The sequence below is a fragment of the Callorhinchus milii genome, unplaced genomic scaffold, assembly GCF_018977255.1.
Source record: "Callorhinchus milii isolate IMCB2004 unplaced genomic scaffold, IMCB_Cmil_1.0 Scaffold1, whole genome shotgun sequence".
Lineage (NCBI taxonomy): Eukaryota > Metazoa > Chordata > Chondrichthyes > Chimaeriformes > Callorhinchidae > Callorhinchus > Callorhinchus milii.
Genome location: NW_024704742.1, coordinates 85,790,990 through 85,818,913, shown reverse-complemented (window position 1 = coordinate 85,818,913; position 27,924 = coordinate 85,790,990). Strand labels below are relative to the sequence as shown.

Sequence of the window (27,924 nt, the reverse complement as noted above, 5' to 3'; positions counted from 1 at the left end):
GGAATGGGCTGACATGTGGCAGATGGATTTCAATGTGGATAAGTGTGAGGTGATACACTTAGGTAGAAAAAATGATAGGAGGCAATATAGACTTGGTAGCGCAATCTTAAGGGGGATGAACGTACAGAGAGATCTGGGTGTTCAAGTAAGCGAATCATTAAAGGTAGCGGGACAGGTAGATAAGGCAGTAAAAAAGGCATTTGGTGTACTGAGCTTTATTAGTAGGGGCATAAAGTATAAGAGTAGGGAGGTTATGGTTAATCTCTACAAAACACTGGTTAGGCCTCAGCTGGAGTACTGCGTCCAGTTCTGGGCACCTTACTTCAGGAAGGACATTAAGGCACTGGAAAGGGTGCAGAGGAGATTCACGAGAATGATACCAGGAATGGGGAACCTTAGCTATGAGGACAGGCTGGAGAAGTTAGGACTTTTCCCATTAGAGCAGAGAAGGGTATGCGGGACCTGATAGAGGTCTTCAAGATCATGAAAGGTTTCGACAGGCTCGATAAGGAAAAGCTGTTTCCGCTGGTAGGTGTGTCTGTGACCCATGGTCACAGTCTTAAGATATCTACCAAAAGAAGCAGAGGGGAGGTTAAAAGAAATTTTTTTCACTCAGCGAGTTGTTGGAATTTGGAATGATCTGCCCGAAAGGGCAGTGAAGTTCGATTCGATAACAGCTTTTAAGAAAGAACTGGATAGGTATCTGGGGAAGACGGGTTTGCAGGGTTATGGGGAGAAAGCTGGTGATTGGGGTTAGTGAAAGTGACTTGCTCTGTCAAAGAGCCGGCACAGACTCGATGGGCTGAATGGCCTCCTTCTGTGCCGAAACATTCTATCAATCTATGAATCCAGATCCTCCTCTTCGACCACACATTCGGTCGCCCTCCTACCCCTATCCTCCCTGCCCTCTAGCACTCCCGATCCCAACCACCAGCTCGGGTCCAAAGCGTTGACTGTTCAATGACTTTGGACATCCTCCGACGTGATTTGTTGTTGTACTGTTGATATTCAGTGTTGGTGCTGTTCCTTGGAGTCTCAATGCTTAGTTTTTGTCAAAGAAGGAAAAGCATGGTTGTAATAACACCTTATACACAGTGGAGTTATGGATTAACATTTGGCCTGTGTTGGTAGTGCCACCACAAGATTAGCTCTCACCACTTTCTGTGGGTTTCCAGAGCTCCTCTTTGGCTTCTCTTCCACTCTTTCTAGAAAACACAGGACACCATTCAGCTTATTGTGTGTGTCTTGTAAACAGTTCCCCCATAGGAGCCAGTCATTCTAATCCCGACCACCTGTCCTTTTCACATCATGGGACATAGATATAAGATAATTGGCAAAAGAACCAGAGGCGGGATGAGACATTTTTTTTTGCACAGATAGTTGTTACGGTCTGGAATGCGCTGCCTGAAAGGGTGGTGGAAACAGATTCTATAACAACTTTCAAAAGGGAATTGGATTGATATTTGAAAAGGAAAAAATTACAATGATATGGGGAACGAGCGGGTCAGTGGAAATAAGGACATAAGAACGTAAGAATTAGGAGCAGGAGTAGGCCATTCAGCCCCTTGAGCCTGCTCCGCCATTCGATAAGGTCATGGCTGATCTTCAGAGCTAACTCTAATTACCTGCCCTATCCCCATATGTCCTAATCCCTCTGTTTTTTAAAAACCTATCAGTCTCAGCCTTGAAGATGTTCAAGGACTGAGCATCTACAGCCTTCTGGGGTAGTGAATTCCATAAATTCACTACCCTCTGAGTGAAGAAATGTTTCCTCAACTCTGTTCTAAAAGGCTGACCCTTAATTTTAAGCCTGTGACCCCTGGTTACAGATTCTCCTACGAGGGGAAACAGACCCTCAGTGTCTACTTTATCCAGCCCTTTATGAATCTTACATGTTTCAGTAAGATCTCCCCTAATTCTTCTGTATTCTAGAGAATACAGCCCTAGTTTATTCAGCTTATCCTCATAGGTCAGTCCCCTCATCCCAGGAACTAACCTAATGAATCTACGCTGCAAGTAAGGCAAGCATGTCCNTTTTTAAATAAGGAGACCAAAACTGCACACAATACTCTAGGTGCGGTCTCACCAAGGCCCTATACAGTTGCAGCAAAACTTCCCTTTTGCTCTAAACCTTTTGCAATGAACACTAACATGCCGTTCGCCTTCTTAGTTGCTTGCTGCACCTGCAAACTAACTTTTTGAGACTGGTGTACAAGGACACCCAAATCCCTCTGCACACTAACACTATCTAATCTCTCCCCCTCTAGAAAATAATCTGTTTTTCTACTTTTTCTACCTAGGTGAATAACATCACACTTCCCCACATTAAATTCCGTCTGCCACCTACTCGCCCACTCCCCAAGCCTATCTATATCCCGTTGCAATCTTTTTGCATCATCCTCAGAGCTTACTCTCCCACCTAGTTTAGTGTCATCCGCAGATTTAGATACGTTACATTCAATGTCCTCATTGATGTAAATTGTAAATAGCTGAGGCCCAAGCACTGATCCTTGTGGCACTCTACTAGACACATCCTGCCAATTCGAGAATGACCCGTTTATCCCTACTCTCTGTTTTCTACCCGTTAGCCACTCTTTAATCCATGCTAATATGTTCCCATTAATCCCGTGGGATTTAACCTTGTGAATGAATGGGTAGCTCTTCTAAAGAGCCAGCACAATGGGCCGAATGGCCTCCTTCTGTCCTCTAATATTCTATGGCATTATTCTATGTTTGTGCTGGTGCTACCTCCCCCACTGGAGCTCTGAACTCCAATCCCATTTTAATTTAGGTGTAACATTGCTCGCACTCCCCCAGTTATATAGTGGAATTGGTTCAAGCGTTTATCAGAAACCACACCAAGGATATTATTAAAACGTTTTATTAGCAATTATAAAACCACACAAGCATAAGCATCACACCTGAAGCATTATTATTACTCGTCGCGCTTAAATGCCTACGAAAGCACTATCTTAACAAGATACATTACTAAAGCACTATCTTAATAAGATGCACTCAATACTAAAATTCTAAACATATATTAAAAAAATCTGATATATGAAATGTGCCTAAATAATCTCTAACTGTTTTGTATCTATGTTGGGTGAGTATCTTAGTAAGTAGGAGAGATACTACCAAGCAGGCAGGAAATCGTGACAAAGTTCTAAGGCTGACACAAAAGTTAAACGCTGTCTCTGGCTTGCTGCTGGCTGCAAACGTCTCTGGCTTGCTTCTAGCTGCAAATGTCTCTGGGTGGTCCACTCCAGCAAGGGCTAAACTTGTCCTCTTTGCGGTCCACTCCAGCGAGAGCTGGACTTGTCCTCTTTCCCTCAAAGGCATTCTTCTTCCTTTCTGTAGAGGTCCGTCCCCTTCCTCTCCTCAGAGGCTGCAAAAAAACTAGTTTTGGCTATCGATTTTAATACCCTTTTTCGCAAGCCATCTGTGTTCTAACTCTTTTTTTCATTACTTCTTTCCCGCTCTCTGCACTTTCCCCAGGCATTCTTTCGCTATCTTCAAGTTGTTTCTCCTTGTACCAGCTACCATATTCCTCCTATCTTATCAAGCCTGACCAAACCACCTGACTCCATGTCCCTGACGTTTCAGTTCTTCTTTCTAACTTTGTCCATGTGACCTGTTCACTAAGCTTTTTCTCAGTTTTAATTGCTAGTTTGTATCCCATCCATTCTCCTGGTCCAATTATCCCAGGTTCCTATCTCTCCTGCCCGTAGGTCACATACCCTTGTAAGCGCAGATGACCTACCATCCATTCTCTAGATCCAGCTATCCTTATCTTCCCTGGCCATGGGTTGCATTCCAGTGTACTCCTCCTAGCTCGGTGCCTCTTTGCTAGGACTGTGTGTGTTTGTGTGTATGTGTGCCACATGGCAGTTTTTATTTCTTTAATTCATTCTACTTAATTCATTTATTCACTACATGATCAATACTAATCATTCTTATATTATATTATACTATTTACATATGGGGAACGAGGGGGTCAGTGGGAATGAATGGGTAGCTCTTCCAAAGAGCCAGCACGATGGGCCAAATGGCCTCCTTCTGTCCTCTAATATTCTATGACTATTCTATGTTTGTGCTGGTGCTACCTCCCCCACTGGAGCTCTCTACTCCAAACCCATTTTAATTTAGGTGTACCATTGCTAGAACTCCCCCGGTTATATAGTGGAACAAGCGCTCTGAGACACCGTCCGGCGTGGAGGACACTATATAAATCCAACTTGTTGTTGTTGCTAATGCTCCCCTGGCCCACAGTGTAATATTGCTCACGCTCCCCTGGCCCACAATGTAATATTGCTAACACTCCCCTGGCTCACAGTTAACAACAACAACAAATTACATTTGTATAGCACCTTTCACATCAGGAGGACGTCCCAAGTTGCTGGACAGTAAGGATCCGCACCTGAGCTGGTGGTTGGGATCAGGAGTGGTGGAGGGTGGGGGGGATAGGAGGGTGACCAAAGGCACGGTGGAAGAAGAGGATCTTGAAGGGGGCGAGGCGGAGGGACTATAGGATAGTCCAGAGGGTGGGGTCAGAGAGGTTGAAGGTCCGTCCGCCAATGGTGAGGCAGTCAAGGTGGGAGACCTGAAGCAGGCCAGATCCCACTGAGTGGAGGGAGAGGATAGGTTGGTAGGGGGTAGGAGGTCACAGAGGTAGGGAGGAGCGAGGCCTTGGAGAGCTTTGAAGGTGAGAACCAGGATCTTGAACTGTAGCCTCCGAGTGATGGGAAGCCAGTGAAGCCAGGCAAAGATGGGGGTGATAGGGTCGCGGAATCTGGTACTGGAGAGATCTGGATGATCTGCAGTCTGTGTAGGGAGGAGTTGGGAAGGTCTACAAGCAGGGAGTTTGCGTAGTCGAGCCTGGACGTGTTGAATGCATGGATGAGGGTCTCAGCAGCCTGCGGTGAGAGACAGTGTCAGAGCCGGGCAATGTTGCAGACGTGGGGGAAAGCAGAGCGGGTCATGGCACAGACGTGGGGGATGAAGCACGCCAAGGTTCCGGATTAAATTTGTGAGGTGTAGAGTGCATCCATGAAGATTGATACTGTCACCACCCAAGGTATGGAGGCAAGCAGAAGAGCCTCGGCCTTGTTGATATTCAACTGGAGAAAGTTAGCTGTTATCCCGGACTTGATGTCTGACGGACAGTCTGTGAGGACACATTCTTCTGGAGTCGAGGGTGGAGACGGAGAGGTAGAGTTGAGTGTCATCTGCATACATGTGGAAGTTGACCCCATGTTATGTCTACGGATGATGTCACCAAGAGGAAGCATGTAAATGATGAAAAGGAGGTTGACCAAGGACAGTGTGACATTGCTAATGCCACCCCTGTAATTTGAACCTAACCTTAGTGCAAAGAATAAGGAGATCACACCTGGATTAGGTAATCTAATGATTCTTCCTTTCCTTTCACCCCCCACCCCCCCACCTCCAGTCCAACTTCGATAACAGAAAATGAACACGATGAAACCAGTCCAGGGACAAAACAACAAGGACGGAGCACACAGGAGGAGAAAGATGATGAGTGTGAGTTTGACAGTGATGGCATTGAAGAGAAAGATGAAATCCAGTCTGATAAACTAGTGGCACCAAAACAGCGAACAGACACAGCTTTACAGGAAGATGTGCTGCATGAGACTGAAGTGAGCGAAACGCAAGAACTGCCTGACTTCACGGCCTTGCATCTGACGACTTCTGGAGACAAACCAAGTGAATAAACTTGGTGTTGTATTACTATTGGTGCAAACTAATGCAAATGGAAATTGATGCAGAATTGCCGGGACATGTCTAAAGTTGGAGAATGTTCTGTGAGGCAAACTGAATTTAATGTTCCAGAGTTGCAGTGCTTAATGCAAGAGAACGTGAAAACAGCAATGACTTGTAATGCATTTTAAAGGACTTGAACGTGTGTGTATGTGTGTGTTCGTACGCATGCACCCTTCAACACTCCTGACCCCTTTAACATTCATATCAGTTGTCACAATTCCCAGACCTATTTATGAAAATGCAATGCTCATTAAAATAATTTTTTTAATCCACAAAACAAAAATCCCAGGGTCTATTTTTTTGTGCCAAACACAAAACAAAAAAATGGGGGAGAATAATGAAATGAAGAAAAGGATAAATTTAGTGAAAATTAGTGTTATTTTGGAACATCAAACATATCTTAAAGCAAGCTAAATACAGTCGGTTGGTAAATGCACATGTCAAGCGGTCAGGTCATCATTTCCCGCAATTTAATACAGCTGGTAAGTGCAGGAATAATGGAAGGTAGTGATACGAGTTAGGAGGTGATCAATGCAAGTAGTGCAAAGAAATCTAAGTGGTTTTGATCGGAAACTGAATGGGACTCGAGTGAATGTACGACTTGGGCGATTAAACGATTTGTAAAGGTAAGACATGTGCAAGTTTTACTGTACTGTACTCTTATCACACCACAGTAAATGCAAGGAATCGGCACCGTATTTAAGTGAATTTGATTTATTATCACGAGGCAATGGTATTTAAAGTAGAATTGTCCAATTTCAAGAAATGTGTACACAAGAACATAAGAACTTGCTAGGAGAAAGAAGACTGAGGCCCATCCAGTCCACCTTCCACCATCCTGGCAGTCGCATGACATGTCATGTCCCAAACTAAATATTGTATCCTGAGATATTATTTCCTAACAGAAATCAATCTAATTTGTTCTTGAAAGAATCAACACTTTCTGCTTCTACTGTCTCCCTAGGGAGCCAGTTCCTTATGGTTACTACTCGCTCACTGTCGTAGCGTTTCCGCAGATTTGTTCCGAATTTACCCCCTTCAATCGCAGGCCTTGTCCTCTGGTTCTACTGTTCAGTCCAAAATAAAACAGATTATCATGGTTTACATTATCTAGTCCCTTTAGAATCTTAAAAGACTCTAATCATATCCCCTCTCAACCTTCTCTTCTCCAGCTTGAATATGCTTGTGTGATTTATGTAAATTCTGATTATTCTCATGGGACGAGGTTTTTAAAGGAGAGTTGTCCAATTTTAAGAAATGGCAAAAGTGATGGCATTATTGCATCACCAGCAATGTTCACACATCCGCACCACAACTGGCACCGCCTTCCATCACCTCCGGAACATCGCCAGACTACGGCACTACCTCACCCCTCACGCTGCTGAAACCCTGGTCCACGCCTTTGTCACCTCAAGGCTGGACTATGGGAACTCTCTCCTCGCCGGCCTTCCCGCCACCTCCCTCCACAAGCTGCAGGTCATTCAGAACTCTGCAGCTCGTGTACTGTCCCGCACCAGGCTTCGGGACCACATCACTCCCACCCTCGCTCGCCTCCACTGGCTCCCCATCCCCCAGAGGATTGATTTCAAGATCCTCATCCTCACCTACAAGGCCATTCACGGCCTTGCTCCCTCCTACCTCTCCAACCTACTATCCCCCTACCTACCTGCCCGTACCCTCCGTTCCTCTGGCTCTGGTCTGCTCCACATCCCCCGCCCCAACCGCCCTACCATCGGTGGTCGGGCCTTCAGCCTCTCAGCCCCCAGGCTCTGGAACTCCATCCCCCAGTGCCTTCGCCTTGCCTCCTCCCTTTCCTCCTTCAAGGCCGGTCTCAAAACCTTTCTCTTTGACCGTGCCTTCAGCTCCCCTCTCGACTCTCTTCCCCCTCCTCGCTCCCTCCCTTCCCTCCCCTCACCCTGACCATTTCCCCCCTCCTTGCTCCCTCCTCCCTTCCCTCCCCTCACCCTGACCATTTCCCCCCTGCTCGGGTCATGACCCAACTGTGCAGCGCCTTGGGACGTCCTCCTGACGTGAAAGGCGCTTTATAAATGGAATCTTGTTGTTGTTGTTGTTCAGTTGTAATAGTTTTATGCTTTAATTTACTGAACTTTATAAATAACATATTTATGGAATGTGAAAAAGAACATCAAGCCTGGTTCTCCCTTATCACAAGGTTGGTCTGAACAAAGAAGGCTCTTCAGCCCATCTGATCTCATCCCTCCAGAATATCCATCATACCATTCTCCCATCATCATGTCAAGCTGCTTTTCAAATGAGTTCAGTATCATAGCTTTATAAAATACCCCAGCATCCGGTTTGCTGACGCACAGTGGGAGGCGGTACGTTTGGAAATGGTCTTGGATTTCAGGGTATCAAGGCATATGGGGCAAAGGTGGGTAATCGGATTTGAGAGGCAGATCAGCCATCATCTTATAGAATGGCAGAACAAGCTCAAGGAGTTGAATTGCCTTCTCCTGTTCCTATGTTCACACTTCACAGTCCAAAGACTGGATGCAGTTATAATATTTGACCATTCATGATTTTAACTATTTCCTTATATTATTTTATCACTCATACCCCATCAATCCATTTCTTTGTTAAAGCTCCTATTGGAATTTGTTGACGCAATCCACTTCCACCATTGACCGGAATAGTGGATTTCACATATCCCCACTTACTGTGTAAAATACTGCAGTTACATCTGAACTCTGCATCTTTCCTTCTTCCAAGCTTTAGTCCAGGTTTGAAGATTTCTGATCAGGTCAAGTAGGTGCCACAGTTGTGTACATTTTAGCTAGATCACTCTGTTCTCCCAAGAGCAAATTCTGTTATCGCGGTGGGCATCTATCTGTACTAAGTAGTTGAGGTTAGCACATTGAAATTTATCATTACTTGAGATCAGGAATAATGTATTTATTTTGCTTCAATTGGCAAGATAACCCTCAGCTGTTTGGCTTTAAGTCCATGGCTCAAACTGTGCATCAAAGTGGTTTTATCTTTCACATTTATTATTACTGTACCTGTTGCAGCTACGCTTGCAACCAAAGGATCCAATATGGACTGAAATAATATTAGCCATGGTCCTGACAGAATGTCCGTCAGACATCAAGTCCTGGATGAGAGCTAACTTTCTTCAGTTGAACATCAACAAGACCGAGGCTCTCCTGATTGGCTCCCGTCAGCGCCTCCTCACCTCAGGCGCTGACAGCATCACCATCCATGGTTGCACACTCCACCTCACTGAGCCAGTCCGCAACCTTGGGGTCTTGTTTGACCCTCAACTATCCTGTCTACCCCACATCCTCAGTGGTTAGAGCTCTCGCTTTGCAAGCGAGAGATCTGAGTTCAATTCCAGGCAGGGCGAAACCTTGGGCAAGTTTCCTTACTCCACACGCCTAATAATAATCCCTCCAAAACAAAAAACAATAATAAATTGGTCATTTTCAATCTACGACTGTTTGTGGGACATTGCTGTGCGCAATTGCTGCCGCGTTCGCCCACAAATATACAGTCAATTCACTTTACAGTCTATTCTGTGAAGCGCTTTGGGACGTCCTCCCGACGTGAAAAGCGCTATATCAAATGCAAGGATTATTATTATTATTATTATTATCCATGCCATGACCCGCTTTGCCTTCCCCCACCTCCGCAACGTCACCCTGCTCCGCCACTGTCTCACACAACAGGGCGCCGAAGCCCTCATACTCATGACCCTCATGTAATGCTTTCATTACATCGAGGCTCAACTATGCAAACTCATTGCTTGTCGTCCTCCCCAACTCCTCCCTCCACAGGCTGCAGATCATGGCGGGAACTCTGCAGCCCATGTCCTCTCACACTAGGCTCTGCGACCCTATCGCCTCCATCCTCGCCTGACTCCACTGGCTTCCCATCACAGAGGATACAGTTCACGATCCTGGTCCTCACCTTCAAAGCCCTCTACAGTCTTGCGCACCCCTACCTCTGCGACTTCCTAACCCCCTACCATCCTACTCGCTCCCGCCGCACAGAGGGCTCCAGCCTGCTTCACTTCCCCTGACTCGCTCTCCCCACTATTGGCGGGCGGGCCTTCGGCCACTCTGCACCCACCCTCTGGAACTCCATCCTGCAGTCCCTCTGCCTCGCCTCCTCCCTTGCCTCCTTCAAGACCCATCTCGAGACCATCCTCTTCAACCGTGCTTTCGATCTCCCTGCTTCCCCCACCCACCCCCCTCCACCCTCCCTGACCCCCAGTTTGGGTCCGTAACTCTGACTGTCTAGTGCCTTGGGACATCCTCCCGACATGAGAAGCGCTATACAAATGTAATTTTGTTGTTGTTATCTATGCTCCTGTGGGAGGACTCAGTGAGAGGACTCCGTGCTCTACAAATGTAATTTTGTTGTTGAGGTGGCTTAGCTTTGTCTGTGTTCTTTATTTTGGTCCCTCCTCTTGGTTACCTGTGCACTCTGCAACACACGATGCCACAGTGCCCCTTTGACTGGGCAGTCACCAGGTGTAACTGCAGCGAAAAATATAAAACTGAAAGTAACTCATGAACAATAGGAAATACCCAAAAACAAATATGCCCACGACACTCTGAGGTGTCACTCTTTCAGTAACCAACTGAGCAAAAGGACCATAGCATTCTGAAACAGATACACTCAGCAGAGAAATACAGCCAACTGGCTTTTCCATTGCTCTGGGCATCAGGAATTATGGTGATTTCCTCTTTGACCTACAAAACATGGTCCCCTTATCTTGCACACTAAAGCCTGGGTGGATCTTCGCACCACAACCTTTGGCGATGACGGGAAGGGGAGGGCAGAGCACTGGTTACAGCAGCAGGTCCCTGGCGACTGCCCACTTCTAGCTTGTTGCTGCCGCCTCTGGATCGCTGTCTGTTCCCACCTGCTCCGCAGTGCCAGCTCCCAACACCCGGGAGCCCAGCACAGCCCAGCACAGCCCACCATGGCCAGCAAGCAGGGCTCGCAGGAGAGGAGCCTCCAAGTGTTCAGAGGAACCTTCGTGCATTCCACTCAGGTTTCTCCCGTCCAAATCCTGAACGATCACATCCTGGGAGTCGATAAGAACGGCAAGGTGGGTGGGTGAGTGGGTGGGTGGGTGGGTGGGTGAGTGAGTGAGTGAGTGAGTGGATGGGTGAGTGAGTGAGTGAGTGGATGGGTGAGTGAGTGAGTGAGTGAGTGAGTGGATGGGTGAGTGAGTGAGTGGATGGGTGAGTGGGTGAGTGGATGGGTGAGTGAGTGAGTGAGTGAGTGAGTGGATGGGTGAGTGAGTGAGTGGATGGGTGAGTGAGTGAGTGGATGGGTGAGTGAGTGAGTGGATGGGTGAGTGGGTGGGTGGGTGAGTGAGTGAGTGGATGGGTGAGTGAGTGAGTGAGTGAGTGGATGGGTGAGTGAGTGAGTGAGTGGATGGGTGAGTGAGTGAGTGAGTGAGTGAGTGAGTGGATGGGTGAGTGAGTGAGTGGATGGGTGAGTGGGTGAGTGGATGGGTGAGTGAGTGGGGGGATGGGTGGGTGAGTGAGTGAGTGGGTGGGTGGGTGAGTGAGTGAGTGAGTGAGTGGTGGGTGGGTGGGTGAGTGAGTGAGTGGGTGGATGGGTGAGTGAGTGAGTGGATGGGTGAGTGGGTGAGTGGATGGGTGAGTGAGTGGGTGGTGGGTGGGTGGGTGAGTGGGTGGGTGGGTGGGTGAGTGAGTGAGTGGGTGGGTGAGTGAGTGAGTGAGTGAGTGGGTGGGTGGGTGGGTGAGTGAGTGAGTGAGTGAGTGGGTGGGTGGGTGGGTGGGTGGGTGGGTGGGTGAGTGAGTGAGTGAGTGAGTGAGTGAGTGAGTGAGTGAGTGAGTGAGTGAGTGAGTGAGTGAGTGAGTGGGTGGGTGGGTGGGTGGGTGGGTGGGTGGGTGGGTGAGTGAGTGAGTGGATGGGTGAGTGAGTGAGTGAGTGGATGGATGAGTGAGTGAGTGAGTGGATGGGTGAGTGAGTGAGTGAGTGAGTGAGTGAGTGGATGGGTGAGTGAGTGAGTGGATGGGTGAGTGGGTGAGTGGGTGAGTGGATGGGTGAGTGAGTGGGGGGGTGGGTGGGTGGGTGAGTGAGTGAGTGGGTGGGTGGGTGAGTGAGTGAGTGGGTGGGTGGGTGGGTGGGTGAGTGAGTGAGTGAGTGGGTGGGTGGGTGGGTGAGTGAGTGAGTGGATGGGTGAGTGAGTGAGTGAGTGAGTGAGTGGATGGGTGAGTGAGTGAGTGAGTGAGTGGATGGGTGAGTGAGTGAGTGGATGGGTGAGTGAGTGAGTGGGTGAGTAAGTGAGTGGGTGAGTAAGTGAGTGGGTGAGTAAGTGAGTGGGTGGGTCGATTTCAAGATCCTCACCCTTGTATTCAAATCCCTACACACCTCTGCAACCCTCTACCTCTCTGACCACCTCTCTCCTCAAAACCAGCACCCATTGCCTTTGATACTCCGGGTCTAGCCTCCTCTTCGTCTTCCGAGTCCTCCGCTCCATCCTCGGCGGCTGTGCCTTCAGCCACAATGTGTTTCGGTTTCAAACATGCCCATCGCCTGGTAATTGGATCCATGTCCCAAGTAACCTACCCCACTGCGCTAGTAATCCTTATACCAGGAACACCGACGGCTGAACCCGAGTCATGCAGTGATGTCTTTTAAGTATAAAGTTTATTCACTGTAATTGCTCTTTTCTAAGTACCTTGAAAATATACTCTCACCGTTTGAGTTTTTCTGAATTAAAGTGAGGTTTCAGCTTGTAACCCTAGGTATAGAGAAAATGCCCTTATATTTAACATTAGACAAATAATATTGTGGACTGTTCCAAAGCCCAAGGAAATGGGAGTCCTGTAGAGTATTGGTTAAAGCACTCGCTTTACAAGCGAGATGAGCCGGGCTTGATTTCCAGGCGCAGCGAAACCTTAGCCAAATTTCCTTACTCCACACTTTTCTGTTTACTTAGCAGTAAGTAGGAACTCTGTCTTTAGTAGATTGGCGGATTGCTTTCCGGGGTAATAATCCTTTCAAAAACTAAAATAAATAATAATAATTAGCTCACTCAATCCACGACTGTCTGTGGGAGACTGCTGTGCACAATTGGCTTCCGCGTTTTCCCCACAAAATATACAGTCAGTTCATTTAACTGTATATTCTGTGAAGTGCTTTGAGACGTCTCGATGATATGATAAGGTGCTATATCAAATGCAAGGATTATTATTATTATTAAATGATATGAGGGTAGAAGGCTCAGCCCACTGCCAATGGCTTGAGGCAGGTAGTGGTGGGATGGTAACTCTGGGGATCTTGAACAGTGATCTCAGTTGCAATCTGTTAAGAGGAATGAGACATGAGCAACGATTAGACAAGTTAGGGCTCTTTAGTCAGAGAGGACCTATTCGAGGTTTATAAAATTTTAATTGGGATTGAAAAAGGAAACCAAGATCAATACTTTTACTGTCTATTCAAGTAAGTAGAACAAGAGGACATAGCTTTAGATTCCCAGATGTCATACTCAGGCTGCAGTGATGACAATAGTAACAATAATTGCATTTGATATCGCGCCTATAGCGTCAAAACACCAATCTCAAAGTACTTCATAAAGTTTCTGTAAAGTGTAGTGACAGTGTAATTGTAGATGAATGCAGCAGACAATTTGCACAGAGCAGCCAGAAAGTGAAGGACTAATTTTAATTGGGGGATTGTTGGCCAGGATACCGGGTGGAACACACTTTCTCTTCTCAATTAGACTCTTGGGATCTTTAACATCCATCTGGAAGGCAGGCAGGACCTATATAAAAAAATAATAGAAATCATTGTTTAGGAGGGGGCCATTGATCCCATCTAGCCTAAACTGCTGCTAGCTGCTGCTGCACTGTAGTTAACTATTCTAATCCTGATCACTTGTCTCCCTCTCATACCCTTTTATAGCATGAAAACGCTTTTTCTAACCTGCTCCCGCCCTCTGAAGTATCGAGTTGTAAAGGATATGAGGGTAGTAAGTCAGCGCAGTGCCAATGGTGTGAGGCAGGTAGTGGTGGGATGGAAACTTTGGGGTTCTCTAGATGAGCTCAATTGCAATCTGATGATTCATTAAAGAATGGGCTCCTGGGATGACAAATATATTTTTAATGCTAAGCAAAAAGGATGGGTTAGGGTCAGATGTCAGGCTCAGGCTGCGGAGTGCTCTGGTCAAACCATACATTGGATACTGCATACAATTCTGGTTACTGTGACATAAGGGGCTGCCGAGAGACAGTGTAGAGGGGAGCAACAATGATGATCCCTAGGGTTAGATGAATGAGATGCGCAGTGCTAGATTAAGCTTGATGGTAGTCCATCAAAATTGTTTGTTCAATTGCTTCCCTTTACTGTTTTATCATCACCCATGCACGTGGCGATTATTAATTTACCTTGACAGATTCATACACACACCAAAAGACACACTCACACAGAGAGAGAGAGGGAGCCGTACATACGTACGTACGTACATACGTACACACACACATACACACACATATATACACACATAGAGGGAGTGTTATACTCAGAAACACGAGAGAGACCCATTCATAGACACTCACAGATACAGAGAGTGACACACACACAAGTCTAAATTTACTTCATTTATGTAGTGTTTCAGAACATCCAACATTTGGCAAATTATTGAATTCCACATTATAACTTTGAAGCCATTTTTCTTACAAAAACTTACAGGAAAACCATCTTTAAATTGAAGGCTCAGTCAATCTCGAGGCCGACACATGCTAATGGTCACATTTTGCAGGGTGACTTTTGTCCTCTGTATCACACACTGAGTAGGAGATAGAAAGGATTTGGAATCCTTAAGGAGAGGTTTAGATAGAAAGAGCAAGCTGGAACAAAACTGCAACATGTAAAATATACATTGTGTTATTTGTAATGTTACAGTATCACACCAGGAAACTCAAGACAAAGACAATCAGTCTCCTAGTCACTGCGATTTGAAATCCTGACTATGCAAAATCACTGGTGACAAAACCCCCACCCCAAGACGTTCCCCCAATTCTGCGAGTATCCCCTGTCAAGCGCTCTGAGACGCTGCCCTATGTGAAGGGTGCTATATAAATGCAAGTTGTTGTCATATTATAAGTTCACAAGAATTTATTTCAATAAGAATTTATTTCCCAATAAGAATTTATTACCCAATAAATTCTCTGGTATCTGCTTTGAAGGGCACTGTCAATTCCTCCCGCTGACATGCAGTACTTACCCGGTTGCCACAATCACGGCATGCTAAATAATGCACAAGGCACCTTGTAACTATTGGTGAAATTTCCAATCGTAGAAGGAACTAAGCTAGTGAGATTGTCAGTCATATCATTACGAACGTAAATTACCCTGCATGATGGGCCAACAAGGGAACAACCACCACTTTCCAGGAAGTTTCCAGTTTTCATTAACCACTCCAGTGTCACTAAATAGAAAGGTTTGTGGTCAGTGGGGATTTCTGGACAGAGATTAAAACAACAACAACTTGCATTTATATAGCGTCCTTCACTCGAGGGTAGCATCCCGGAGCACTTCACAATGGCAGAGTCCCGAGACAGAGGGAATGGGGAGGTGACTGTAAGCACAGTCAAAAAGGAAGGTCTTTTGGGCGGAATTTGAAAGAAGCGAGGGAGGGGGCAAGGCGGAGGGATTGAAGGAGAGAGTTCCAGAGTTTTGGGGCATAGTGGTTGAAGGCATGGCTACCGATGGTGAAGCAGAGGGACGAGGGATAAACAGGATGCTGGAGCCAGCCGAGCGGAGGTAGCGAGTGCTGAAGTGGCGGGTGGGTGCGGGTGGGTATGTAAGCAAATCGGATAGGTAGAGAGGTGCGAGGGCATGAAGGGATTTGAAAAATAAAATAGAAAAAGTAGGAAAAGGAAGATGTTCCCTCACCTTGAGCTAAATTTCAAAACTAATTTCAATCAGCACAGCCACCCCAGTAAACTCCTGATTGAGAGGATTGTCTTCACTGTTTTGTCTGGTTCAGATTGCTTTCAAGCTCCTCACCTGCCTACCCTTCCAACCTGCTCATACTCCACTCCACTACCTGCCCCCTTTGCTGGTCCAGCTCAGGCTTTCTGCAAATCCCTTGACCTCTCATCTTCACCATTGTCAGAGGTGCCACTACCCCTAACCCCTGTACTTCTGGAACTTCCTGCCTCAATCCCTCCACCTTGCTCCAATCGTTTCCTGTCTTCAGATCTCACCCAAAGACTTTCCTCTTTGCCCATGCCTCGGTCACTTCCCTTTTCTCTGCGACTCAGTGCCAAGCTACACCTTTGCTCTCGGCTCTGAGTCTGGAGGTCCCGTTCTTCAAACGCAAAGTTAAAATGAGGGCCCATCTGCCTGACCAAATGGTCATTAAATATCCTATTAATTCAAAAAGAGAAGGGAGTTTCTCTCTTCCGGTGTCCTGGCCACCAATCCACCAGATAAAATTGGTCACTGGCTGTTTGTTGGACATTGCTGTAAGTAACTGGCTGCTGAGTTTCACCCACAAAATACACAGTCATTCCACTTCGCAGGAAATCATGTGAGGCACTTTGAGACACCTAAACGATGTGATACGGCACTATATCAAATGCAAGGATTATTATTATTAATTGACTGAATCCTTGCTAATTCAAATGGCTGTCACATGTGCCTGCTAAAACACTTAAACATAATAATTTGTGAGCTATTTGAAGTGAAAAGCCCTATTAAAAAAATCAGCTGCCTGTTTAGTGAATGAGCTATAATCAGATGACAGATTTTGGTTGATCGTTTGTTTTCTTTTTAATCTAATTGTAACTTTTTTTAATGAAGATGAAACACCCAAAGGCACGAGTAAAATAACAGATACAGTACAAAGACGAGTGCTTCAAAATTAAGCATTGAAAATCATAACAAACTATAACTGGAATCCCAAAGCCTTATAACACTTCAGTAAAATTTTATCTGTGTCTCTTCTCTTTCTCTCCACTCTTTCATGCATGCGTCACGGCACTCTCTCTGTGTGGAGCACACCAGAGTCCGCTGAGCAGAGGGAGCGCACAGGTCGGGCTACCAGGTCAAAGATGTAGGGAGGCGCAAGGCCGTGGAGAGCTTTGAAAGCGAGGACGAGGATTTTGAACTCTATCCTCTGGGGAATGGGGAGTCAGGGAATCCGGGCAAGGAGGGGAGTGATAGGTTTATGGAGCTTGGTGCTGCAGAGTTTTGAATAATCTACATTTTATGGAGGGAAGAGTTGGGAAGATAATTATACCCTTCCATAATAATAATAATAATACTCTAATACCCTTTCTCTGCATGTGCTTATCTAAACAACTCTGAACAACTCATGCTCCAAACAACTCCGCTCAACCCTGGCAAATAATTCCAATACAGTGACAACCCTTCAATTTCTCTCTCATTCTCTCTTCTGGATTTATTTCTGCAGACATGAGCTGTCTGGCATTGTGCATGAAACGTTCACCCACAAATTACAACCTCTCACAGCAAAGCACGTTTGATTCTCTACGAGTCTACGGACGTGCTCTTTCCACCTAATCGTTTCTAGACTAATATTGTATATAAGATATTGCCAAAGTTGCCGAAAATAACTTTGGTGCCTATAATTATTTTTCCCAATTGCTGTGATAAAGTGTGAATTCCCTGAATAAATAATTATAATAATTAAGTTGCAATATTCGAAGAAGAGCAGAGCTTACCCTATTTATGTGTCGTGTGGGCAAGACCTTCCTCCCTCAAGTTAAGAAGGATTAATGAATTTAATGATCAAGTAGGTTTAACGTATGGTGCATTCGGTAGCCATATAGAAAATATCAGCTCAGCTCAGTTGGTAACACTTGCCCCTTTGGGTCAGAAGGTTGTGGGTTGAAGTCCTAAGCCAGTTCTTGCCCTCAGTCCAGGCTGACACTATCGTACAATGCATGTGCCATCCTTTGCATGATGCATTGAACTAAGTGGAGTCCTGTAGCTCAGTGGTTAGAGCACTCGCTTTACAAGTGAGAGACCTAGATTTGATTCCCTGCTGGGTGAAACCTTGGGCAAGTTTCCTTACACCACACGCCTGATAATAGTCCCTCAAAAAAATAAAACAATAATAAATGAATAATAAACAATAATAAAGATCTCCCTGCTGAAGACCTTTCTTTTCGACCGCGCCTTTGGTCACCTTCCTCCCCCTCCCCCTGGCTTGGCCCTGGGATCCGTTATTGTAAAGCGCTCTGAGACACAGTCCAGCATGGAGGGCGCTATATAAATCGAAGTTGTTGTTGTTGTAGTTGTAAATTGGTCACTTCAATTGACGACTGTTTGTGGGACACTGCTGTGCGCAATTGGCTGCCGCATTTCGCCGACAAATATATAGTCAATTCACTTTACAGTATATTCTGTGAAGTGCTTTGAGACGTCCAGAAGACGTGAAAAGTGCTATATCAAATGCAAGGATTATTATTATTAAGACCCCATCTGTCTGTTCAGGTGGGCGATAAAGAACCCCTGGCATTATTCAAAAAGAGAACGGAGTTTCTCCCGTTGGCCTGTCCTGCAGTGGTCATTCAAGCAATGGCTGTTTGCTTTGTTTTTGCACAAAGTATCTGCCTGCAAAAAAAAAAGCAGTCGCTACGTTTGATAATAAATCCAGAAAAGTGTTTTGACATTACAGATGGTACAAAAATCCAAGTTCTTTTTCATTCAGATTAGGTCTAGTGGATATTTAATATCCAACTGCAAAAAGTTATTCAGTTGCTCTCCATGCCATGATCTGTGTACTTACTATCTGTTGATAGTTTTTGGGGTCTCATCAGAGCGCAGACGTCACTGAGATAAGACATCATTCCTGACCCTCGTCATAGGCCACTTGTCAGAAATCAGCAAGTCATCCCTATTGAAACTAGTAATTTAACTTGAGAGAGAAACTGGAACCACAAACTAGAACGCTTGATCCCCTCGACACCCACCCCAACTTAAGGTCCACGAGACCTCCGGCCCAGCCGGCAGTTACCGGCCCTTGCACAGCAATGTTCCACAAACAGTAGTGGATTGACTATGTAATTGACTATAACTGCACCACGAATGTAATATAATTCCACTTAATGCTTATCTGCGGCTGAGAGGATCCAAATAATCCAACTGAGAATATTGTTCTGGTTTTACTAAATAAAGAAGGACTTTGAGACTTTCCACACACCCTTCCCACCCTCTGCAGGTATTTGCAGGTGTAAGTACAAGCCTGCATTTAACTCTTCCCATCTCCTCACAATGGGATAATGTATAACCAGATAACAATAGCTTGGAACAATTGACCAGCAGATCTAAAGGAAACTAAAGCTATTTTATACCCCAAGCTAGTTTGGGAAGTTGTGTGAGCCCTTGAGATGTAAGTAAATAAAGGTCATTTATGTACGCCTCTGGTTAATCAACTCAAAGAGATTAGAACTGTATCAGTAGGGAACAGGAAAATGCCTCGACTTTGCACTAGAGCACTAGATGGGACCTTCCCAGGCAGAGATAAGCGGCAGATTCCTTGTTTAGGATCTTTTATTTGCTTTGTTTTCTCTTTGTATTTTGCTCATGTGGACTACTGATTGCTCCAATTCTAGATGATCATACTGTACCATAACCAGCTAATGTGGGCACCGACAACGCCATGAGAGCATTCCAAAGAGGCCTAGCACTCTACTGAGGGGATGCAGATCCTGGGCTACATAAAAACTCTAACCTAACCTGCCTCTGTGCTCTGACAAGTGGGCCTGGTTCAAGGAAGAAAATAACAAAGGCTGTCCAGTATTGCCACATGGTTACTGTCTGCCAAGCTTTCCCGCTGCTTGTCCAGCTAGGTCCTCACTACCCATTAGGGGTTGGCTTGCAGGGTTGACAGGAGCTGAGTAGGATCACTCCCTGCCCCCAGCGACATGGTCATGGTCAGTTGGAGCTGCTGTGGAGAAGACCACAGTGCCCGAGAAAGTGGTAAATTGGGAAGGTTTGAGTAGCTGAGAGCATGAGGTAGTGAGGGTGCAGAGCAGTGACTACAAACCCAGACAGTGTCTGTCTGCCACTTACAATATCATCCACAACTGCAGTATTGAGAGGGAGTTTCTTGTTCCCACGTTATATTATTCCAGCATAGAAAATCAGTAACCTTTAAATAAGAAGATGTTTCACGCAATAGTTCCCCTTATTTTGAGTTTGTTGTTTTCTTGCAGATTGTTTTCTTTGAGGCTAGTGATAAAGAAGAGAAGTTATCTGAAACATGGCATTTCAACAAAAAGGACATCAGAGTGCTTCAGCCCATGTGAGTATGTCCTCTCATTGCTACGGCATTTCCTGGTTCCTCTTGCTCCTCTTGAACACAGTGTTCCTCTTTGCATTCTATCCACCAATCACAGGCCCAATACTATAGTAAAAGAGATAAATTGGTCGACAACAACAACAACTTGCATTTATATAGCACCCCTCGCGCAGGGTAGCGTCTCAGAACGCTTGGTCCTGGGTTAAGGGAAGAGAATTCCACCCCAATTGGATTATCCTTCACACTTCTCAAAACAAGAGAGGAAGTCCAGCTCACGTCAGGAAACATATAATGATCGCCAAGCTCAAGAGAAGCTTTACTAGATGAGCCAAATTAATGTAATTTTAACCAATGACCGCAGTATATATTGTTTTGGTCAGCCGGGTGTCTGACACATGCGGACCCATCCCCATGGTAACACTATTCAAACCAGGCCAGAGTTCTGTGTGTGTCACACCTACAAAGGAAATTCCTGTCTCCCTGTCCTCTGGTACCATTCCCACCCCATTAAAAAGCGCCGTAATCACTCCTATGCTTAAAAAACCCTACCTGGACTCTTCTCTACTCCCTAACTACCACCGCAGCTCCAACCTCTCTTTCCAAGCTCCTGGAATGAGTTGTTGCTTCCCAGCTTCGCTCCTTCCTCTCCCGCCATTCCCTTCTCGAACCCCTCCAATTGGGTTTCCGTGCCACCCACAGCACAGAAACAGCCCTGGTCAAAGTGACAAATGACATTCTGTCCATCTGCGATCAGGGCTCCCTCTGCCTCCTCGTCCTCCTTCACCGCTCTATCCTCATCCACCACCTCTCCTCTCACCTCAACCTCCACGGCTCTGACCTTGACTGGTTCAGATCGTACTCTCACACCGCCTACACTTCATCTCCTCAAATGGCTCCTCCTCTAGCCCCTGCACAGTCGTGTGCGACGTTCCTCAGGGCTCTGTCCTTGGTCCCCTCCTCTTCAACATCTATATGCTCCCTCTTGGTGACATCATCCACAAACATGGGGTCAACTTCCACATGCATGCGGATGACACCCAACTCTACCTCTCTGCCTCCACCCTCGACTCCAGGATCACTGCTGTCCTGAGCTAACTTTCTTCAGTTGAACATCAACAAGACCGAGGCTCTCCTGATTGGCTCCCGTCAGTGCCTCCTCACCTCAGGCACTGACAGCATCACCATCCATGGTTGCACACTCCACCTTACTGAGCCAGTCCGCAACCTTGGGGTCTTGTTTGACCCTCAACTATGCTTTCCACCCCACATCTGCGCCATGACCCTCTCTGTCTTCCCCCACCTCCGCAGCGTCACCCTGCTCCGCCATTGTCTCACACTGCAGGCCCCCGAAACCCTCCTACTTGCTTTCATTACATCGAGGCTCAACTATGCAAACTCATTGCTTGTCGGCCTCCCCAACTCCTCCTTCCGCAGGCTGCAGTGTCCTCTCCTGCACTAGGCTCCGTGACCCTATCACCCCCATCCTTGCTCAACTCCACTGGCTTCCCATCACACAGAGGATACAGTTCAAGATCCTGGTCCTCACCTTCAAAGCCCTCCACGTTCTTGCTCCCCCCTACCTCTGCGACCTCCTAACCCCCTACCATCCTGCTCGCTCCCTCTGCTCAGAGGACTCCAGCCTGCTTCACGTCCCCACCTTGCTTGCCCACTATTGGTGGACGGGCCTCTGGCCACTCTGCCCCCACCCTCCTTTGCCACCTTCAAGTCCCATCTCAAGACCCTCCTCTTTGACTGTGCATTTGATCTCCCTGCTTCCCCCCCTGCCCTCCACCCTCCCCAACCCCGACCCTCAGTTCGGATCAGTAACTATGTCTGTCTATGCCTTGGACATCCTCCCGACATGAAAGGCACTTTACAAATTTAATTTGTTTTTGTTGTTGTGTTTGGAATGGAATCAGCACTCTTTCCTCGGAAGAATATATCTTGCTTCCTAATTTTGAAGTCTATTAGGCAAGGGCTGGCAAGAGCCAAAGGGGAGCCCCAGAATGTGCATTGGGGATTGTTGGATTTTAACCCCAGTATAGAGGGTCAGGGTAATTAGTAAGACCAGTAATAATCCCAATTTCCTCCGAAATCATTTCCCAGTAGGTATGGACTTTGGGGCAGATCCAGAAAAGTGAGTGAAGATGGCTATCCTTGCTGTTTTCCAAGGGCTCAAAGAACTATCATGGTTTAGTTCTCTGGATGTTAATTTCCACTTATGCTTCTACTCTCCTCTTCACTATTTATGATCCCTACATTTGGTATAGCGTCTTTCATGTCTGGAGGATGTCACAAAGTGCTTCATAACTCTATACTGTAAAGTGTATTTTGTAGCTAATTTGCACACAGCACCGTCCAAGAAACAGCCATGAAGTGAATGATCGATTTTATCTGGGGGATTGTTGGCTTGGACAGGCGGGAGAGGGAAACTCCCTTCTCCTTTTGAGTAGTGCCATGGGATTTTTAACATCCACCTGAACAAGCAGACTGGGCTTCACTATGCTTCCCCACGTACAGGAATTCAGCAGAGTTTCCATCACTCAGAAAGGTCCGCAAGGGTCAAAAATCTATGCGCTTACCTTTAGGACCAGTGTCTTCAAATTTTGGAAAATTCTTCAGTCTTAATTTGTTAGCTGATTTCAAAATTATGACTGAATTTGACGATTTTCAAGAATCCATAAGTTTCAAGTTTCATTTCTTCTGCATTATTAAAGCAACTTTTTTTTTCTGTTCAGGAAGGAATTCTTTATTCCAGGACTGGTTGATACTCACATCCATGCATCCCAATACTCCAACATAGGCACAGGCCTCGACCTCACGCTTCTTCCATGGTTAACCAAATATACCTTCCCCGTAGAAGCCAAATACAAAGACTTGAAGTTCGCTGAGGACATCTACACCAAAGTAGTGGTATGCAGGACAATGACGTTTATGATAAAGTGATAATGATAATAATCCTTGCATTCGGTATAGCACCTTTCATGTCAGGAGGACCTCACATAGCACTTTGCAGTATATAATCCTTGCATTTGATATAATCCTTGCATTTGATACAGCGCTTTTCACGTCGGGAGGACGTCCCAAAACGTTTCACAGAACACACTGTAAAGTGAATTGACTGTATATTTGTGGGCGAGCGCGGCAGCCAATTGCGCACAGCAATGTCCCACAAACAGTCGTAGATTGAAAATGACCAATTTAATATTGTTTTTGGTTTTGGAGGGATTATTATTAGGCTCTGTGTGGAGTAAGGAAACTTGCCCAAGGTTTCGCCCTGCCTGGAATTGAACTCAGGTCTCTCACTTGCAAAGCGAGTGCTCTAACCACTGAGCTACAGAACTCCACAATATGCTGTCAAGTGCGCTTTGTGTTTTATGGGTAAACGGTTATGATGCACAAACACCAATACTTTCCTGTATTATGACATGCCATTGGATCTCTGTGTGGATTAATGTATATATCTGCCTCTCTAACAGACAGTAAGAGAAGCAGATATATACATACATACACACAGATAGATATCTAAAACAAATTAGTTGTCAGGAGTATGGGGAAAAAGCAGGTTAATGGGACTTACCTAGATTACTCTTTCAAAGAGCCAGCTGGGCACAGACCATGAGCCTTCTTTACTGTAATGTTAATTGAGGTTCTTGTAAATTAATACGTCTTTCCTCATGTGGTGTCATTATTATACATTACAGCTCAGACTGGGAAGACTGAGCATTTGTCTCACTAAAGGTGGGGCAAGGAAGGAAAACAATTTAAAAAATGTATTTACATTTTTATTTAAAAACTTTCCAAGGGCTTTTCATAAGTAAATAAGCAGATCATGTAATTGCATTGTTTTGTTTTACAATCATTGTTAAAAGTTTTCAAAGCTTGGAACAAACACTATGTGCCTCCAAATAAGTAAAGGCATTTGTTTATAATAATAATAATCCTAGCATTTGATATAGAGCCTTATCACGTTATTAAGACATCTCAAAGCATTTCACAGGGTATATTAGAAAGTGGATTGACTTAGTATTTTGTGGGCAAAACGTTAGGCCACTCATGACTTTGTTCCAGGACATGTGGGCTTCTTGCTTGTCACTCATGTGATTTTGGCAACCTAGGAAAGGATGAAACTCAAAATCATATGATAAATATATTAATACTGTATTATTTCAGTTTCAGTTCCTCATTACCAGAGTTCCTGTGAATCAACAACTCTCGTTATTGTTCAATTAGCGTATTGCTTTCTGGAGGTAATAATCCCTTAAAAAAATTGAAGTGTGTTGCTTCAGTCCGAGTGTAAATTAGCAGCACTCCAAAAATAGGATTGCTAATGAGGCGTCAGGGCCAGTGACAACTGTTCGATCAAAGTTAGGAGCTTTGGGACATCCTCCTGATGTGAAAGGCGCTCTGCAAATGTAATTTTGTTGTTGTAGGATCATTGGCAATTTTTGATCTCCTGTGAAAGGAGCTTTGTTGATCGACTAAATGACCCTTTCTCTTTCCGGGCTCTATTGTGTTTTTCTTTGGTGAGGGATACGTTGAAGAAGATTACTGCCTACAAGCTGTAATAAAGAGCTCAACGGTGAATGCTGCCATGTGACAAATCAGCAAGAAAGTGGACAGTCACAGGATGATGAGAGAATAAACTACTACGTCAATTGGCCTTTCAAAACTTTATATTAAACCACTCAGTTCTATGGTGCATCTTCTAATATTACAGTCACAGGGTTGAGATAACTATGAGATAAACTGGTGATTTGAAATAACACAGATATATTTTGTTTGTCAACCTTTCCAAGATTTCCTGAACCAGCACGTACATTGACCCCGTTTTAATAAAATCTCATGAATCATTAACTTACCACTCTTAACAAGATGACTGTAAAAGCACCGAATGTTCAAAGAGGATTATCAATTTGTGTACCTTGTTCTTGGAGGGTGAAAGTAAAGAATTGTTAGCTCATGTTTTTTTTCCTATAATGAGTGAGGTATTATTTGGTCTCCTGGCAACAAGAGCAAATATGTATTTAACAAGTGCATGTTGGTACCTATGTTTTAGAAAATATTATTGACTGTATATTTTGTGGGTGTAATATGGCAGTTCCATAAAGAGTCACAGATTGAGTAACCAAATTTTTTTTTTGAAGGGATTATTATGCCCAGAAAGCAATACACCAATTGAATAATAACTGGGTTCCTACTTTTCTGCTAGATAAACAGTGGAGTAAGAAAACTTGCCTAACATTTTGCCCTGCCCAGGAATCAAACTTGTGTCCTCTCGCTTGCGTGGCAAGTGCTCTACCCATATACTACAGGTCTCAATATTAGTTGTGAAGAATACCCACTTTAGTAAGGTAGAGGATTGACAATTGCCTTGTTATAGATATTAAACACCAAGTTACGGAGACTCCACTGTATTTCGCAATTGACAAGCTCATTGCTCGGCAGGAAAGAACACTGAAAAATGGAACAACCACAGCATGCTATTTTGCAACCATCCATACAGATGCGTCCTTGAAGCTTTGCGACATTGTAGGTAAGAAGCTTAACCCACAATTATCAGTTATTTTAATTACAGTGCAATATGTTTATTGTAAATAATAACCTTCGCATTTAATCAAGTCGTCAATATGTCTCGAAATACTTCACTGGATTTACTATAGTGTAGTGTCTTTGTAATTATAGAAAAACACGGCAGCTAGTTTGCACACACCAAATGTTTCACCAATAGCTATAAAGTAAATGTCCAATTTTATGTCAGGGCTGTTGGCCAGTACCGTGGGAGAAACACCTCTCTTTTTCAGATACTGCCATGGGATCATACACCTGAAAGGCCAGACAGGGCCTCGGTTTTATGTCTCATCCGAAGGATGGTACCTCTGACAAGTCAGTGCTCACCCCAGCGCTGCATTGATGTGTCGACCTAAACTGTGATCTCAGAGTCTTGATGAAGGGTTTGAATCCACAATTGTCTGCCTCATAAGTGTCATCAGCGTCTTGGGACGTCCTCCCAACAGTGTAATTTTTGTAATTTTGGATTGTAAGTGTTAATCTGGAGAACAATGGAGAGAAATATAAGGACAGCTAATAGAGAATGCTGTCTTAAATCAAGTGTGCTGACTCTCACTGGCGTACAGCTCCTTGAACTCCTGTAACCCTTAGGCGTTCTGGACATGTTAGTGATTCTCAGCAGCCCATCTGACTGCGTGAAATTGTAGTTGAGTCTAATCCAACCCTGACTTAAAATCCAATCTAGTCAGACACACTTTCCAATACCAATCTCTGAATATCAGTCAGGAGTGGCACATTGCAAGTTCTGTAATATCATCATTATATCCAAATATTTCGCAGCAGAGAATCCTCAACTTCCCCTCTTTTCAACTTATTGCTTATTATAGTGAGGCGGAGCCTGGCAAGGACTAGGGTGATGGAGGTTAATGCCCTAATCCAACATCCACACACAAGCACCCACCCTTCAGATGGAGTCCATGGATAGTGATTTTCAGGAGTGGAAAATGGGGTTAGAACCCTAGCTAATTTTCACTTAACCCGGGGAGGTGAGGCCAATTGAGGCTTCCTGGCTGTTGGCCGATCTGTGAAAAATTAATTCAGGGTGGTCCAACATTATCTGGCCCGCTGGCCGAGTTCATCTGCCTCCCCCTCCCCCCATTTCTTCTTCCATTTCATTTGGCCCACCTGCTCCCTCCATAACCTGTAAATGTTTTGTTATGTTTCTGGAAGGGAAATACAAAAATATTGCTTATGCAGCTCGGGGTGTTTCACAAATAGGGCATCCAGTCCTCAGCAGCCAAAAAGTTGGACCATCCTGAATTAATTGATTGCCGACAGCTTCTACGTGGTTTAATGATGCCCAGTGGGTTGGGGCGGCTGGTCTTTACCAGCCAGCCCATTGGGCCATCAGAGGCACCAGTCTGGTTAGGATTTGAATGGAGATCACAGAGAACACTGCGCTAAGACACCAGGGCACTACCAGTCATGCGGTTACCAGGGCATTATCAGCCATGTGGTTACCAGGCCATTACCAGTCATGCGGTTACTAGGGCATTACCAGTCAGGCTACATTGTGGTGTGTGCCGGATCTCTTCTTTGGAAACGTTTTGATTACGGCCGCGAAGGAATTGGAAGAGTTACTCCTTCAATATACACGCGTCTGTTTACTTAGCAGTACATATGAACCCGGTTGCTTATCAATTCGTGGAACCCTTCCCCCCCAAACACCCCCCACCCAAAACAAAATCGGTCACTCAACCCTCAACTGTTTGTGGGACATTGCTGTGCGCAATTAGGTGCTGCATTTCGTCCACAGAACACACAGTCTTCGCAATATATTCTTCACAATATATTCTGTGAATTGCTTTGAGTTATCTCAACGACATAATAACAAAGGCAAGGATTACTTTTATGATATAGCCAGTCCGCCCCTGCACATAAAGGCAAGATGAGATGAAATTTCAGGCTTTACATTTTAAAGCATTTTTACAGATAGTCCAGATACTCACACCTCCCATCCTGGATCACAACAGCTCCCAATTCAATGTCAATGATATGCTGCTACACTGATATGCTTCACTCTGCTGTCAGCATTGAATAGCCACGGTTGGAATGGGAGTTTGTCTTTTCCCCTTCATCCTGTGATGTCTGTAAATAATTAAATCCCTCCACACCCCCTCCCCCAGGAATTGGATCTAATTCTTCACAGACTTATGATATAATTGTTGAAATATACAACATGAATTTTCTTTAACTGCTGATATATAAATGTTGTTTCACTAATGTTTTACATCTGTCAGCGAAAAAAATGTCCTCAAATTTACCTTCAGGCCATTGGAAACTTTGGG

General features: G+C 45.2%; 2 protein-coding genes and 1 long non-coding RNA gene across 3 annotated transcripts in view; 2 read left to right on the top strand and 1 right to left on the bottom strand.

Moving 5' to 3' along the window:
• cunh9orf85 (chromosome unknown C9orf85 homolog) overlaps positions 1-6,064 on the top strand; it is a 35,005-nt gene extending 28,941 nt beyond the window's left edge. Inside the window, exon 4 of the mRNA XM_007906588.2 lies at positions 5,450-6,064. Within this exon, the coding sequence (XP_007904779.1) occupies positions 5,450-5,732 (283 nt within the window). The 3' untranslated portion in view covers positions 5,733-6,064. The remainder of the gene's footprint in view (positions 1-5,449) is intronic.
• A 4,431-nt stretch (positions 6,065-10,495) lies between these two features.
• The window catches only part of gda (guanine deaminase), a 28,872-nt gene continuing 11,443 nt past the window's right edge, over positions 10,496-27,924 (top strand). Inside the window, exons 1-4 of the mRNA XM_042332677.1 lie at positions 10,496-10,858; positions 19,980-20,068; positions 22,804-22,978; positions 25,514-25,601. Coding sequence (XP_042188611.1) covers positions 10,730-10,858; positions 19,980-20,068; positions 22,804-22,978; positions 25,514-25,601 — 481 coding nt within the window. The 5' untranslated portion in view covers positions 10,496-10,729. The remainder of the gene's footprint in view (positions 10,859-19,979; positions 20,069-22,803; positions 22,979-25,513; positions 25,602-27,924) is intronic.
• Positions 13,463-27,659, bottom strand: LOC103187201. The gene is made up of 4 exons (XR_488864.1): positions 27,586-27,659; positions 23,646-23,697; positions 14,477-14,575; positions 13,463-13,552 (listed from the first exon to the last, which is right to left on the bottom strand). It is a non-coding gene; the product is annotated as an uncharacterized LOC103187201 (long non-coding RNA).